This window comes from Staurois parvus, unplaced genomic scaffold, assembly GCF_062004578.1.
Source record: "Staurois parvus isolate SC_StPar_1 unplaced genomic scaffold, SC_StPar_1.0 ptg000054l, whole genome shotgun sequence".
NCBI lineage: Eukaryota > Metazoa > Chordata > Amphibia > Anura > Ranidae > Staurois > Staurois parvus.
Window position 1 is genome coordinate 1,430,074 of NW_028317850.1, and position 17,729 is coordinate 1,447,802.

General features: G+C 49.6%; 1 protein-coding gene across 2 annotated transcripts in view; it reads right to left on the bottom strand.

The window, feature by feature from the left end:
- LIPC (lipase C, hepatic type) overlaps nucleotides 1-17,729 on the bottom strand; it is a 271,204-nt gene that overhangs the window by 240,675 nt on the left and 12,800 nt on the right. The window contains exon 1 of one of the 2 annotated variants that reach the window (XM_089667702.1): nucleotides 2,419-2,456. The exons of the other annotated variant lie outside the window; for it this stretch is intronic. Coding sequence (XP_089523828.1) covers nucleotides 2,419-2,422 — 4 coding nt within the window. The 5' untranslated portion in view covers nucleotides 2,423-2,456. Of the gene's footprint in view, nucleotides 1-2,418; nucleotides 2,457-17,729 lie in introns of those variants that run through there. 2 annotated transcript variants of the gene reach the window in all.

A 17,729-nucleotide genomic window follows, 5' to 3' on the forward strand; every position in this document is an offset into this window, starting at 1 on the left:
AGTAATCATGACAATGAATGGGCAACAAACTGACAATTGTGACAATATGTTGGCAACAAACTGGCAATTGTGATAGTAAATGGGTAATGACAATAATAGTGACAAACGTGACAATACCTTGAACCCAGTATGTAGGGCAAAGCCATACTGTTATTGGTAATAATGTTTCTTGCACTCTGAATACTGGGAAAACTGCCCTTTTCCATTGATGTTCAATGGTAAGGTTCATTCTTCCTCCCAGTGACCACCACTGGAAATGCATATAAAACTCTTATTAGTGTCAGGGTTGTACTCAGCTGCGAGGAACAGGTGAGTAGTGCCACAACTGCTGTCCTAGCTGCCCTGGCTCTGCCAAATGAAGTATGTGCTGGAACTCTGCTGGCACCATTGGTTAGGATATCAGATATCACAGTGGGATGAACAGGCAGCTATGAAACTCTGAAATGCCACTTTTCTTTAACAAATGGCATATATATACAGAGCCAAATAACTGAGATATCAGAAAGATGTATACAGTATAGTACAAAGTACAGCATCACAAAATAGGAGAAATAACAATGAGCAGATGAAGGTCAAAAAAGACTGAATTCTACAAATATCAGAATATCACTTTCATACCCAGGTCAAAACAGAAAAATCAGTAACAACTTAAATATTAGAAGTGGAACCACAGGGTAGCAAGCCCAACTTTTAGAGAAAAAGAAAATTACATGAAGTTGCAGTGGGCACAATTCACTAAGTGGTATCTTATGCTTTTGGGGTCCCCCCCAAAGCATCTTGTCCCCATGTTGATGGGGACAAGGGCCTCTGCCCCACAACCCTGGACTGTGGTTGTGGGGGTCTGTGGGTGGGAGGCTTATTGGAATCTGGAAGCCCCTTTAGTAAGGGGGCCCCCAGATCCCGCCCCCCTATGTGAATGAGTATGGGGTACTTGGTACCGCTACCCATTCACAAAAAAAACCTGTAGTGTGAAAAAAGACAGGAGACAGTCTTTGACAAGTCATTTATTAAAAGAAGGAAAATAAAAGAATGTTCCCAGAAATAAATCCAATGTCAATTACGATGCCCGCCGCTGCCGCTATCCAAAAAAAAAAGAAGAGGCTTCACTCCCGACGCTGGCTCCAGGCCGTCTGACTGCTCTGCTGGCTTGACAGATCTTAAATATGTAATGTAATATGTGTAACCCCGCCCTGTGTGACATCATAAACTAAGGCATGCTGGGTCAATGATGTCAGATGGGGGTGGGGTCACATACGTGATTTCACTGGGTGGCCTCACTTCTTACATATTTAGGAACTTCCTTTTTTTGGGTAGTGGCGGCGGTGGGCATCGTGATTGACGTTGGATCTACTTCAGGGGACATTCTTTTATTTTTCTTCTTTTAATAAAGGACTTGTTAAAGACTATCTCCTGTCTTTTTTCACACTACAGTTTTTTTTGTGAATGAGAAGCGGTACCATGTACCCCCACAACCACAGCCCAGGGTTGTGGGGAAGAGGCCCTTGTCCCCATCAACATGGGGACAAGGTGCTTTGGGGGAAAGCCTGGTATTATTCAGGAGGGGGGGAGCACTCGCTTACCCCCCCCTTTCCTGACCTGTGGGGCAGCATGCTTGGATAAAGGTCTGGTATGGATTTTGGGGGGACCCCATTGCATTTTTCTTTAAATTTTGGTGTGGGGGTTCCCCTCAAAATCCAAACCAGACCCGAAGGGCTTGGTATGGATGGAGGGGGGACCCCAAGCTGTTTTTTAATTATTTTTTAATTGCCGGCAATTTTTTTCTACATTCAGCTGCCAGTGGGGAGCCCCACTGACAGCTGATGAGTCATAGGTTGTTAGGGACTCGACAGCCACCCATTCCTTAACAACCCATGAGAGTACTGACAACATGCCAGGACCACTACTTAATTACCGCATGCATTTAATTATTTATTTCCTTTTGTGAATTGACTTTAAGGTATTTTTATGCTGTATTTACTGAGTGTCTTTGCTATTTTCAGTAAATACCACATACTAGCAATAGTGAATTGACATTTTCAGTATCGCATGCAATATGTGGTCATTTGACTGACTTAAGTCATGCATTAAGCTTTAGTGAATTGTGCCCACTGAGTATCTGTTTGGCCCTAAAGCCAATAAGGTATTGTTGAACTAAGGCATACAAAGAATTTGTAGAGAAGAAGGATCATCAAGAAGAAATAGAATGAAACCAGAAAAAGGCAGAAAGAAAAGAGGATATAGAGGAGAACGGTTCATTTGCACCGTGACGTAAAGCAGCAGTTATCTTCCACTTGCTCCACAGGAATTTAGCTAGATTAGTCAGTCTCCACAAACATGCAGAGCGCAGCAACACAAGTGACAGTCTTTGAGACATGTTAGAGAAGCAATCTAAATAGCAAGTGTCATTGAAATGCTTACCCATGACAAGTTGTCACTCCCATGGTACGGATGTTAACCTAAAACAATTGGGAAAATAAAGATAAGGAAGAAGAAGATGGTCTCTGAGGGTAATGTGTTCAAAATATCACAATGTTAGTAATGTATGGTCAAAGCGTGAGGGATAAACGTATGACATCCAGGGTTGCCAAACATTCAGGAACCGGTCATGAGAGTCAGGCCGTATAGATGTCAGTTTCTCATTGACCATTATATTGTTCATGCAATGTTTTCCAGATTCGAAACTGAGAGCTGAGGTTTTCCAAGCTTTCGCTATGGTAAGCTTTGTAGCGTTAAAAAGGTGTGTTACCAGCTCACAAACTGCCCATAATAGTGATTCAATGTGTTTAAAAAGGAGGGCCTCACAGGGGTTCCTTTTTATATTGGAGTTAAGTCTCGCCACCCTAGGACAAGATCACCAAATGTGAGTCATTGTCCCCGGCTGGAGGCAATCCCGAAAGCAGTTCGATGGATATTGTGGTAGAATTCTGGCCAGTTAGGCTGGTATATGACCTTATAGGCATTTTCTAAAGTGGTGACATTTCTGGGGCATTTGGAGGCTGTTTGGATCATTATCTGCCAATCCTCAGGTGTGAGGGACACTGACAGTTTGCACTCCCAATGTTGTTGGAAGGAAAGCAACAGAGGTTTCTTAGAGGAAACGATAGAAGAGTATATCAAAGAGATTATACCTGTTGAGCATGGACGTGACCTACAAATGCTTTCAAAAGCTGAAAGAAGGTAGGGTGCTGAGTGGGGTCTAATCAACTTCTGAATGAAGTGGCGAAGCTGGAGGTAGCGAAAATGTTCCTGCAAGGGTATCTCATGAGATGTGCGAAGTGCTTAAAAGGTAACAATCCTTGTTGGAGCGAGCAAGGAGCAGACATCTGAGAACCTGTGTTCTGTCCTCCAGGAAAATTGGCCTGGTTGGTCCATTCCTGGAGGAAATAATGGACAGCAAAAGAGGCGTAAAAGAAGTAAATGAGGCAAAATCAAGCCCGCATAATATTTGATTGAATCTCAAAGACTGAGGGTGTGCAATAGGGAAGGACCCATACCAGAGGGGTGATGATTGGGAGAGAACCACAACAAAGAAGACAGGGGCATAGAGTGGGAATCAATCATATTAATTGTAGCCCATAAGGGCAAGTGGTAAGTCTCATGTAAATAGGGAAAGAAGGCGAGGTTGACTGCAAGGTAATAAGCTTGAAGGTTGAAGACCGGGAGGCCTCCATGGATCCTGCAAGTGAACAGTATTCACTTATTAAGACAGGGTCAAGAAGAAGCCCGAATGAAACGAAGAGTGTTCCACTGTTGAATTCTGAGTATATGAGGGGGTATCGGAACTGGGAGAACTCTGAAAAAGTATAGCAGTTTGGGCAGGTACGTCATTCTGATTGCATTGATCCTGCCAAACCAGGATAGCGGAAGATGGTTCCATGAGAGCAACAGATCCGACAATGCTTTAAATAAGGGGGGAAAATTGGCCTGATATAGGCCTTCGTAAGTTGGAGAGAGCCGGATACCTAAGTATGGCAGTGAGGGAAGTAATTGAAATGGGAAGGTCTGACATAGAGCATTGAAAGTCTGCGGTGCAAGATACACCGAGAGAGCCTTTTATTTTCCCGGATTATCGTGGAGACCAGAGAGTAAAGCAAAATAATCCAGAGTCTTCATCAAGTTAGGTAGAAAGAGGTGGGGAAACGTTAAGGATAATAATATATCGTCTGCAAAGAGATCTTGTAAGAGGATCCCACAACGTTCGCGCCCATCACATCAGGATTGCTCCGAATCACTTCAGCCAGAGGTTCTATGGCCAGAACTAGAGATGAGCGAATCGAAGTATCCGAAGTGGAATTCGAGTCGAATATCTGAAAAATTTCGATTCGTGCCGAATCCGAAAAATAGCCTAATTCGGACGCGCGAATCGAAATTTTTCAGAAAATGGCGGCTGACATGTGCGGCGACGGAGCGGGGATGTCTGGGAAGGCGCGCAGACAAGGCGCGCTGACCCATAATGCATGCCTCAACTACATGTGATCGCATCAGCCTATCAGCAGCCAGCCAGCCAGCACTGTGTAATGGTCGAGCTATAAATAGCGGCCATTTTGGAATTCTTCATTTGCCTGCAGTTATTGAACAGAGGCAGACCGCTCTGTACTAGGGACAGGGACAGAGTTAGGGCCACAGAAACGATAATTGGGGACAGAGAAAAGTTACTTAGGGACAGAGAACCATTACTCAGGGACACAGACTTGTTAATGAGGGCCACAGAATCGTTATTTAGGGACAAAGAAACGCTAGTTAGGGCCACAGAATTCATAATCAGGGACAGACAGAATTGTTACTCAGTGCCAGAGAATTGTTACTTAGGGCCACAGAAACGTTATTAGGGCCACAGAATTGTTACTCAGGGACAGACAGAATTGTTACTGAGTGCCAGAGAATTGTTACTCAGGGACAGACAGAATTGTTACTGAGTGCCAGAGAATTGTTACTTAGGGCCACAGAAACTTTAATTAGGGCCACAGAATTTTTACTCAGGGACAGACAGAATTGTTACTCAGTGCCAGAGAATTGTTACTCAGGGACAGACAGAATTGTTACTGAGTGCCAGAGAATTGTTACTCAGGGCCACAGAAACTTTACTTAGGGCCACAGAATTTTTACTCAGGGACAGACAGAATTGTTACTGAGTGCCAGAGAATTGTTACTCAGGGACAGACAGAATTGTTACTGAGTGCCAGAGAATTGTTACTTAGGGCCACAGAAACTTTACTTAGGGCCACAGAATTGTTACTCGCACAGACACAGAATTGTTACTCGCACAGACACAGAATTGTTACTGAAGGCCACAGAACTGTTACTTAGGGCCACAGAATTGTTACTCGCACAGACACAGAATTGTTACTCGCACAGACACAGAACTGTTACTGAGGGCCACAGAACTGTTACTTAGGGACAAAGAAACGCTAGTTAGGGCCACAGAATTCATACTCAGGGACAGACAGAATTGTTACGGAGTGCCAGAGAATTGTTACTCAGGGACAGACAGAATTGTTACGGAGTGCCAGAGAATTGTTACTCAGGGACAGACAGAATTGTTACTGAGTGCCAGAGAATTGTTACTTAGGGCCACAGAAACTTTAATTAGGGCCACAGAATTTTTACTCAGGGACAGACAGAATTGTTACTGAGTGCCAGAGAATTGTTACTCAGGGACAGACAGAATTGTTACCGAGTGCCAGAGAATTGTTACTCAGGGACAGACAGAATTGTTAATGAGTGCCAGAGAATTGTTACTTAGGGCCACAGAAACTTTAATTAGGGCCACAGAATTTTTACTCAGGGACAGACAGAATTGTTACTGAGTGCCAGAGAATTGTTACTCAGGGACAGACAGAATTGTTACCGAGTGCCAGAGAATTGTTACTCAGGGACAGACAGAATTGTTACTGAGTGCCAGAGAATTGTTACTTAGGGCCACAGAAACTTTCATTAGGGCCACAGAATTTTTACTCAGGGACAGACAGAATTGTTACTGAGTGCCAGAGAATTGTTACTCAGGGACAGAGAGAATTGTTACTGAGTGCCAGAGAATTGTTACTTAGGGCCACAGAAACTTTAATTAGGCCCACAGAATTTTTACTCAGGGACAGACAGAATTGTTACTGAGTGCCAGAGAATTGTTACTCAGGGACAGACAGAATTGTTACCGAGTGCCAGAGAATTGTTACTCAGGGACAGACAGAATTGTTACTGAGTGCCAGAGAATTGTTACTTAGGGCCACAGAAACTTTAATTAGGGCCACAGAATTTTTACTCAGGGACAGACAGAATTGTTACGGAGTGCCAGAGAATTGTTACTCAGGGACAGACAGAATTGTTACGGAGTGCCAGAGAATTGTTACTCAGGGCCACAGAAACTTTACTTAGGGCCACAGAATTTTTACTCAGGGACAGACAGAATTGTTACTGAGTGCCAGAGAATTGTTACTCAGGGACAGACAGAATTGTTACGGAGTGCCAGAGAATTGTTACTCAGGGACAGACAGAATTGTTACTGAGTGCCAGAGAATTGTTACTTAGGGCCACAGAAACTTTAATTAGGGCCACAGAATTTTTACTCAGGGACAGACAGAATTGTTACTGAGTGCCAGAGAATTGTTACTCAGGGACAGACAGAATTGTTACCGAGTGCCAGAGAATTGTTACTCAGGGACAGACAGAATTGTTACTGAGTGCCAGAGAATTGTTACTTAGGGCCACAGAAACTTTAATTAGGGCCACAGAATTTTTACTCAGGGACAGACAGAATTGTTACTGAGTGCCAGAGAATTGTTACTCAGGGACAGACAGAATTGTTACCGAGTGCCAGAGAATTGTTACTCAGGGCCACAGAAACTTTACTTAGGGCCAGAAAATTTTTACTCAGGGACAGACAGAATTGTTACTGAGTGCCAGAGAATTGTTACTCAGGGACAGACAGAATTGTTACGGAGTGCCAGATAATTGTTACTCAGGGCCCCAGAAACTTTAATTAGGGCCACAGAATTTTTACTCAGGGACAGACAGAATTGTTACTGAGTGCCAGAGAATTGTTACTCAGGGACAGACAGAATTGTTACTGAGTGCCAGAGAATTGTTACTCAGGGACAGACAGAATTGTTACTGAGTGCCAGATAATTGTTACTCAGGGCCCCAGAAACTTTACTTAGGGCCACAGAATTTTTACTCAGGGACAGACAGAATTGTTACTGAGTGCCAGAGAATTGTTACTCAGGGACAGACAGAATTGTTACTGAGTGCCAGAGAATTGTTACTTAGGGCCACAGAAACTTGAATTAGGGCCACAGAATTTTTACTCAGGGACAGACAGAATTGTTACTGAGTGCCAGAGAATTGTTACTCAGGGACAGACAGAATTGTTACGGAGTGCCAGAGAATTGTTACTCAGGGACAGACAGAATTGTTACTGAGTGCCAGAGAATTGTTACTTAGGGCCACAGAAACTTTAATTAGGGCCACAGAATTTTTACTCAGGGACAGACAGAATTGTTACTGAGTGCCAGAGAATTGTTACTCAGGGACAGACAGAATTGTTACCGAGTGCCAGAGAATTGTTACTCAGGGACAGACAGAATTGTTACTGAGTGCCAGAGAATTGTTACTTAGGGCCACAGAAACTTTAATTAGGGCCACAGAATTTTTACTCAGGGACAGACAGAATTGTTACGGAGTGCCAGAGAATTGTTACTCAGGGACAGACAGAATTGTTACGGAGTGCCAGAGAATTGTTACTCAGGGCCACAGAAACTTTACTTAGGGCCACAGAATTTTTACTCAGGGACAGACAGAATTGTTACTGAGTGCCAGAGAATTGTTACTCAGGGACAGACAGAATTGTTACGGAGTACCAGAGAATTGTTACTCAGGGACAGACAGAATTGTTACTGAGTGCCAGAGAATTGTTACTTAGGGCCACAGAAACTTTAATTAGGGCCACAGAATTTTTACTCAGGGACAGACAGAATTGTTACTGAGTGCCAGAGAATTGTTACTCAGGGACAGACAGAATTGTTACGGAGTGCCAGAGAATTGTTACTCAGGGACAGACAGAATTGTTACTGAGTGCCAGAGAATTGTTACTTAGGGCCACAGAAACTTTAATTAGGGCCACAGAATTTTTACTCAGGGACAGACAGAATTGTTACTGAGTGCCAGAGAATTGTTACTCAGGGACAGACAGAATTGTTACGGAGTGCCAGAGAATTGTTACTCAGGGCCACAGAAACTTTACTTAGGGCCAGAGAATTTTTACTCAGGGACAGACAGAATTGTTACTGAGTGCCAGAGAATTGTTACTCAGGGACAGACAGAATTGTTACGGAGTGCCAGAGAATTGTTACTTAGGGCCACAGAAACTTTAATTAGGGCCACAGAATTTTTACTCAGGGACAGACAGAATTGTTACTGAGTGCCAGAGAATTGTTACTCAGGGACAGACAGAATTGTTACGGAGTGCCAGAGAATTGTTACTCAGGGCCACAGAAACTTTACTTAGGGCCAGAGAATTTTTACTCAGGGACAGACAGAATTGTTACTGAGTGCCAGAGAATTGTTACTCAGGGACAGACAGAATTGTTACGGAGTGCCAGATAATTGTTACTCAGGGCCCCAGAAACTTTACTTAGGGCCACAGAATTTTTACTCAGGGACAGACAGAATTGTTACTGAGTGCCAGAGAATTGTTACTCAGGGACAGACAGAATTGTTACTGAGTGCCAGAGAATTGTTACTTAGGGCCACAGAAACTTTACTTAGGGCCACAGAATTGTTTCTCGCACAGACACAGAATTGTTACTCGCACAGACACAGAATTGTTACTGAGGGCCACAGAACTGTTACTTGGGGCCACAGAAACGTTAATCAGGGACACAGAATTGTTACTGAGGGCCACAGAACTGTTACTTAGGGCCACAGAATTGTTACTCGCACAGACACAGAATTGTTACTCAGGGACACAGAATTGTTACTCAGGGACACATAATCGTTTAATTAAAGAGTATGTCAGACAACATGCAGAGGAGTGGCAGAGGAGGCAATGTTTTAGGAGCGAGCAGACGTGGCAGCAGAGGAAGGGGTCGAGGCAGCACTATTCGCAGCCAGAGGCCAGTGCTCCCGGTGTCATCCAGCGGTCGTGTCTCCACCGACAACCCTGCCGTCGTCGATTGGTTGGCTCGGTCGTCTTCCTCTTCCCAGGTCACCTCTGACACCTACAGCCAACGGTCGGTGGGTACGTCAGACACAACCGTTAGTTGGCATGGCCCGGGACCAAGCCCACTGAAATCACGTGTTCTCTACCTGCCCCTGTCCTTTGGTGTTCCCTCACCAAGCGAAGTATCGCATGCTGTGGGCTCAGCCCCACTGTACAGTGAGGAAGAGCTAACAGAGGGCGGTCAGGAACGGGGGGAGACATCCGCCTTTTCAGCAGCCAGGCGAAGAAGTAGTGGCGAGGAGAGTGGCTCGGTAGCCGGTCTAGAGACAGGTCTGTCTCCTGACCCAGACGCAGCCGAGGGGGCTAGTAGTGAGGCGGAGACCCTACTTGATGATGAGGAGGTTGATCGCACTTGGCAGCCTCGTCGTCATCAGGCAATTTCTTCCGCATCATCAGGAGAAGAGGGTGGCAGCTTGGCAGCGAGCAAAACAGTCGGTGGGTTGCCCAGGAGACAGCAGCAGGGTCGCAGCAGTGTCAGTGGAGCCAAACGGCCACGGAGTAGAGCACCAGCTCCACTGCAGCCTACCACCACGGCCAGTAGTGGTGCCGGTGTGCACGGAGGAAGCAGCAGTCAGCCAGTGAGGAGTATCGGGGGCAAAGTTTCCTACTCGGCGGTGTGGCAATTTTTCGTCAAGCCGCCCGAGGAAGTAAACGTAGCCGTATGTCGACTATGTGGCCAGAAAGTCAAGCGTGGCCAGGGGGCCCATGTTGGGACTACAGCGTTGCGGCAGCATATGCAGCGTCGCCATTTGGTGGCCTGGGAAAACCGTGATAAAGATACGGCGGTTCTGCCCGCCCCAGCCCCCGCTCCATCACCCGCTCCGTTACTTGCTCCGTCACCCGACGTCAATCGCCCTCCATCAGCCAGTCAAGGCTCCAACACCTCTGCTGAGGGGAGTTGTCGCTCGTTGGCATCTTCCGCTCGTTCAGATGCTCCTTCTCCTGCTACTCCTCTTCACGGATTCCGTCAGCAGTCTTTCTTGGAATCCGTTTCCAAGAGACAACAGTTTGCGAGCACGCACCCGACGGTGCAAAAGCTGAACGTCCTCCTGTCCAAGTTGCTGGTGCTGCAGTCCCTCCCTTTCCAAGTGGTGGACTCAGCACCTTTCAGAGAAATGATGGCTTGTGCCGCGCCGCGGTGGAGAGTGCCAAGCCGTCATTTCTTCGCCAAAAAGGCAGTGCCAGCCCTGCATTCACATGTAGAAGACATGGTGGGCCAGTCTTTGAGCATGTCGGTCTCTGCCAAAGTGCACGGCAGCGCCGACGTGTGGAGCTGTAACTACGGTCAGGGACAGTACATGTCATTTACGGCCCACTGGGTGAACGTGGTGCCGTCACAGCCGCACCAGCAACTTGGACAGGTCACGCCGCTTTTGCCTCCACGTTTGCACGTCCTTGGTCCGGCAAAGATGTCCGCCTCTACCACCTCTTCTTCCGCCGTGTCCTCAGCCGCCACCCCCGTGCCAAGTCCCATTACCCGACCGGCATATCACATGTGCAGGGCGCAACGGTGTCACGCTGTTCTGCACCTGGTATGCCTTGGCGAACGTAGTCACACAGGGGAGGAACTTCTGAGTGTAATGAACAGAGAAATCGACAGATGGCTGTCTCCGCGCAAACTGAAAATCGGAACCATGTTGACCGACAACGGAAAGAACATGGTGTCTGCTCTGTGTCAAGGAAGGTTGTGCCATGCGCCATGCATGGCTCACGTGTTCAATCTGGTTGTCAAGCGGTTCTTAAAATCCACCATCCCACTGCAAGACATCCTTAAAATGTCACGTAAACTTTGCATGCATTTCAGCCATTCCTACACCGCAAAGCACACCCTCCTTGAGCTGCAGCGGCAGAACGGAATTCCACAGCATCGCCTGATCTGCGACGTTGCAACAAGGTGGAATTCAACACTACACATGTTAGACCGCCTTTACGAACAGCGAAAGGCCATCACCGATTTCCTGATGTTACAAGCGGATAAAGGTACTCCCCTGTGTAACTTAGATGTCAGCCATTGGCAGCTCATGCGTGACACCTGCCGCTTGCTCAGGCCCTTTGAGGAGGCCACGCTATTCGTGAGTCGGCAGGACTATGGGATGAACGACGTCATTCCTCTGTTGCACGTCCTTGAACAAATGCTGTTAACAATGGCTGGTCAGGGTGCGGTAGACGTGGCGCACAGATCTCAACGCCACATGACCCCTGTGGGGGCAGGACAGGAAGAAGAGGAGGAGGTAGAGGAGGACATTTGTGCTCAGGAATTATTGAGTGAAATGGGTGGTTTTTCCACTCAGCGGACAGGAGTGGAGGAGCAGGAGCATCTGGTAGAGGAGGAGGAGGAGGAGACAGAGGACCCAGACGCACCGTGGCAGTATGCTGTGGAGATGGAGGCAGGGAGTCCCTCGCATTCCTTGGCACAAATGGCCCATAGCATGCTCGGTTGCTTGCGTAGCGACAGCCGAATAATAACCATCAGACAGAGGGATGACTTTTGGCTGTCCACCTTGTTGGACCCTCGCTACCGTTCCAAAATGGTGGCCTTTTTCACACCTGCTGAGAGGGAGGCCAAAATAACGTACTATAAAAACCACCTATGTAGTCAGTTGGTCTCTGCCTTTGTGCGCCAACGTCCATCCTCAGACACTGTGGGCCCTGTGCGCTCGCGTTCCGCTGCCATGGCAGCAGGGGAGGGGTGGGGTGGTAGGAGCAGTGGCAGCTCCACCAGCAGCAGCTGCCTCAGTCTGCAGTCGATGATGAGTAGCTTTCTTCACCAGCGCAGTGAGGAAACTACTAACCAGCCGCAGCAGCAGCAGCAGCATCAGGTGGACCTGGAGCAGGACCTCAAACAACAGGCTTGGGCCTACTTGGACAGCACCCTGCCAACCGAGGTAGACAATCCCCTTGACTACTGGGCAACGAAACTTGACCTTTGGCCCCAACTAGCTGAATTTGCCCTTGAAAGGCTGTCATGCCCAGCCAGTAGCGTGGCATCGGAGCGCGTGTTTAGTGCGGCAGGAGGTATTGTAACTCCGCGGAGGACACGACTGTCCACCCAAAGTGTGGAGAGACTCACGTTTGTGAAAATGAATCAGGCGTGGATTAGTCTGGATTTCAAACCACCAGTTCCTGACACAACTGACTAAATCCGCCATGAATCATGCCTCAAACATGTGCCACTTTGAGGTCTCCTCACACACTGCTGGTGTGTAGATTTTTTTGACATAGGGTGCTGGCAGATTATGGGCCTCCTATAGCTGCTGCCAGGCCCCTAATCTGCCATAGGCCCCTATATACCGCTTCCTCATGCTGCTGCCAGGTCCAGAGTCTCTCATGGGTCCCTGTACGGCCTCCCATTGCTGCTGTCTCCATCGCCACACTCTGCCATGTGCCACTTTCAGGTCTCCTCACACACTGCTGGTGTGTAGAATTTTTTGACATAGGGTGCTGGCAGATTATGGGCCTCCCATTGCTGCTGCCAGGCCCCTAATCTGCCATAGGCCCCTATATACCGCTTCCTCATGCTGCTGCCAGGTCCAGAGTCTCTCATGCCATGTGCCACTTTCAGGTCTCCTCACACTGCTGGTGTGTAGAATTTTTTGACATAGGGTGCTGGCAGATTAAGGGCCTCCCATAGCTGCTGCCAGGCCCCTAATCTGCCATAGGCCCCTATATACCGCCTCCTCATGCTGCTGCCAGGTCCAGAGTCTGTCATGGGTCCCTGTACGGCCTCCCATTGCTGCTGTCTCCATCGCCACACTCTGCCATGTGCCACTTTCAGGTCTCCTCACACTGCTGGTGTGTTGAATTTTTTGACATAGGGTGCTGGCAGATTAAGGGCCTCCCATAGCTGCTCCCAGGCCCCTAATCTGCCATAGGCCCCTATATACCGCCTCCTCATGCTGCTGCCAGGTCCAGAGTCTCTCATGGGTCCCTGTACGGCCTGCCATTGCTGCTGTCTCCATCGCCACACTCTGCCATGTGCCACTTTCAGGTCTCCTCACACTGCTGGTGTGTTGAATTTTTTGACATAGGGTGCTGGCAGATTAAGGGCCTCCCATAGCTGCTGCCAGGCCCCTAATCTGCCATAGGCCCCTATATACCGCTTCCTCATGCTGCTGCCAGGTCCAGAGTCTCTCATGGGTCCCTGTACGGCCTCCCATTGCTGCTGTCTCCATCGCCACACTCTGCCATGTGCCACTTTCAGGTCTCCTCACACACTGCTGGTGTGTTGAATTTTTTGACATAGGGTGCTGGCAGATTAAGGGCCTCCCATAGCTGCTGCCAGGCCCCTAATCTGCCATAGGCCCCTATATACCGCCTCCTCATGCTGCTGCCAGGTCCAGAGTCTGTCATGGGTCCCTGTACGGCCTCCCATTGCTGCTGTCTCCATCGCCACACTCTGCCATGTGCCACTTTCAGGTCTCCTCACACTGCTGGTGTGTTGAATTTTTTGACATAGGGTGCTGGCAGATTAAGGGCCTCCCATAGCTGCTGCCAGGCCCCTAATCTGCCATAGGCCCCTATATACCGCCTCCTCATGCTGCTGCCAGGTCCAGAGTCTCTCATGGGTCCCTGTACGGCCTCCCATTGCTGCTGTCTCCATCGCCACACTCTGCCATGTGCCACTTTCAGGTCTCCTCACACACTGCTGGTGTGTAGAATTTTTTGACATAGGGTGCTGGCAGATTATGGGCCTCCCATAGCTGCTGCCAGGCCCCTAATCTGCCATAGGCCCCTATATACCGCTTCCTCATGCTGCTGCCAGGTCCAGAGTCTCTCATGGGTCCCTGTACGGCCTCCCATTGCTGCTGTCTCCATCGCCACACTCTGCCATGTGCCACTTTCAGGTCTCCTCACACACTGCTGGTGTGTAGAATTTTTTAACATAGGGTGCTGGCAGATTATGGGCCTCCCATAGCTGCTGCCAGGCCCCTAATCTGCCATAGGCCCCTATATACCGCTTCCTCATGCTGCTGCCAGGTCCAGAGTCTCTCATGGGTCCCTGTACGGCCTCCCATTGCTGCTGTCTCCATCGCCACACTCTGCCATGTGCCACTTTCAGGTCTCCTCACACACTGCTGGTGTGTAGAATTTTTTGACATAGGGTGCTGGCAGATTATGGGCCTCCCATAGCTGCTGCCAGGCCCCTAATCTGCCATAGGCCCCTATATACCGCTTCCTCATGCTGCTGCCAGGTCCAGAGTCTCTCATGGGTCCCTGTACGGCCTCCCATTGCTGCTGTCTCCATCGCCACACTCTGCCATGTGCCACTTTCAGGTCTCCTCACACATTGCTGGTGTGTAGAATTTTTTGACATAGGGTGCTGGCAGATTATGGGCCTCCCATTGCTGCTGCCAGGCCCCTAATCTGCCATAGGCCCCTATATACCGCTTCCTCATGCTGCTGCCAGGTCCAGAGTCTCTCATGCCATGTGCCACTTTCAGGTCTCCTCACACTGCTGGTGTGTAGAATTTTTTGACATAGGGTGCTGGCAGATTAAGGGCCTCCCATAGCTGCTGCCAGGCCCCTAATCTGCCATAGGCCCCTATATACCGCCTCCTCATGCTGCTGCCAGGTCCAGAGTCTGTCATGGGTCCCTGTACGGCCTCCCATTGCTGCTGTCTCCATCGCCACACTCTGCCATGTGCCACTTTCAGGTCTCCTCACACTGCTGGTGTGTTGAATTTTTTGACATAGGGTGCTGGCAGATTAAGGGCCTCCCATAGCTGCTGCCAGGCCCCTAATCTGCCATAGGCCCCTATATACCGCCTCCTCATGCTGCTGCCAGGTCCAGAGTCTGTCATGGGTCCCTGTACGGCCTCCCATTGCTGCTGTCTCCATCGCCACACTCTGCCATGTGCCACTTTCAGGTCTCCTCACACTGCTGGTGTGTTGAATTTTTTGACATAGGGTGCTGGCAGATTATGGGCCTCCTATAGCTGCTGCCAGGCCCCTAATCTGCCATGGGCCCCTATATACCGCCTCCTCATGCTGCTGCCAGGTCCAGAGTCTTTCATGGGTCCCTGTACGGCCTCCCATTGCTGCTGTCTCCATCGCCACACTCTGCCATGTGCCACTTTCAGGTCTCCTCACACACTGCTGGTGTGTAGAATTTTTTAACATAGGGTGCTGGCAGATTATGGGCCTCCCATAGCTGCTGCCAGGCCCCTAATCTGCCATAGGCCCCTATATACCGCTTCCTCATGCTGCTGCCAGGTCCAGAGTCTCTCATGGGTCCCTGTACGGCCTCCCATTGCTGCTGTCTCCATCGCCACACTCTGCCATGTGCCACTTTCAGGTCTCCTCACACACTGCTGGTGTGTAGAATTTTTTGACATAGGGTGCTGGCAGATTATGGGCCTCCCATTGCTGCTGCCAGGCCCCTAATCTGCCATAGGCCCCTATATACCGCTTCCTCATGCTGCTGCCAGGTCCAGAGTCTCTCATGCCATGTGCCACTTTCAGGTCTCCTCACACTGCTGGTGTGTAGAATTTTTTGACATAGGGTGCTGGCAGATTAAGGGCCTCCCATAGCTGCTGCCAGGCCCCTAATCTGCCATAGGCCCCTATATACCGCCTCCTCATGCTGCTGCCAGGTCCAGAGTCTGTCATGGGTCCCTGTACGGCCTCCCATTGCTGCTGTCTCCATCGCCACACTCTGCCATGTGCCACTTTCAGGTCTCCTCACACTGCTGGTGTGTTGAATTTTTTGACATAGGGTGCTGGCAGATTAAGGGCCTCCCATAGCTGCTGCCAGGCCCCTAATCTGCCATAGGCCCCTATATACCGCCTCCTCATGCTGCTGCCAGGTCCAGAGTCTGTCATGGGTCCCTGTACGGCCTCCCATTGCTGCTGTCTCCATCGCCACACTCTGCCATGTGCCACTTTCAGGTCTCCTCACACTGCTGGTGTGTTGAATTTTTTGACATAGGGTGCTGGCAGATTATGGGCCTCCTATAGCTGCTGCCAGGCCCCTAATCTGCCATGGGCCCCTATATACCGCCTCCTCATGCTGCTGCCAGGTCCAGAGTCTTTCATGGGTCCCTGTACGGCCTCCCATTGCTGCTGTCTCCATCGCCACACTCTGCCATGTGCCACTTTCAGGTCTCCTCACACACTGCTGGTGTGTAGAATTTTTTAACATAGGGTGCTGGCAGATTATGGGCCTCCCATAGCTGCTGCCAGGCCCCTAATCTGCCATAGGCCCCTATATACCGCTTCCTCATGCTGCTGCCAGGTCCAGAGTCTCTCATGGGTCCCTGTACGGCCTCCCATTGCTGCTGTCTCCATCGCCACACTCTGCCATGTGCCACTTTCAGGTCTCCTCACACACTGCTGGTGTGTAGAATTTTTTGACATAGGGTGCTGGCAGATTATGGGCCTCCCATTGCTGCTGCCAGGCCCCTAATCTGCCATAGGCCCCTATATACCGCTTCCTCATGCTGCTGCCAGGTCCAGAGTCTCTCATGCCATGTGCCACTTTCAGGTCTCCTCACACTGCTGGTGTGTAGAATTTTTTTGACATAGGGTGCTGGCAGATTAAGGGCCTCCCATAGCTGCTGCCAGGCCCCTAATCTGCCATGGGCCCCTATATACCGCCTCCTCATGCTGCTGCCAGGTCCAGAGTCTGTCATGGGTCCCTGTACGGCCTCCCATTGCTGCTGTCTCCATCGCCACACTCTGCCATGTGCCACTTTCAGGTCTCCTCACACTGCTGGTGTGTTGAATTTTTTGACATAGGGTGCTGGCAGATTATGGGCCTCCTATAGCTGCTGCCAGGCCCCTAATCTGCCATGGGCCCCTATATACCGCCTCCTCATGCTGCTGCCAGGTCCAGAGTCTTTCATGGGTCCCTGTACGGCCTCCCATTGCTGCTGTCTCCATCGCCACACTCTGCCATGTGCCACTTTCAGGTCTCCTCACACACTGCTGGTGTGTAGAATTTTTTGACATAGGGTGCTGGCAGATTAAGGGCCTCCCATAGCTGCTGCCAGGCCCCTAATCTGCCATAGGCCCCTATATACCGCCTCCTCATGCTGCTGCCAGGTCCAGAGTCTGTCATGGGTCCCTGTACGGCCTCCCATTGCTGCTGTCTCCATCGCCACACTCTGCCATGTGCCACTTTCAGGTCTCCTCACACTGCTGGTGTGTAGAATTTTTTGACATAAGGTGCTGGCAGATTAAGGGCCTCCCATAGCTGCTGCCAGGCCCCTAATCTGCCATAGGCCCCTATATACCGCCTCCTCATGCTGCTGCCAGGTCCAGAGTCTGTCATGGGTCCCTGTACGGCCTCCCATTGCTGCTGTCTCCATCGCCACACTCTGCCATGTGCCACTTTCAGGTCTCCTCACACTGCTGGTGTGTTGAATTTTTTGACATAGGGTGCTGGCAGATTATGGGCCTCCTATAGCTGCTGCCAGGCCCCTAATCTGCCATAGGCCCCTATATACCGCTTCCTCATGCTGCTGCCAGGTCCAGAGTCTCTCATGCCATGTGCCACTTTCAGGTCTCCTCACAC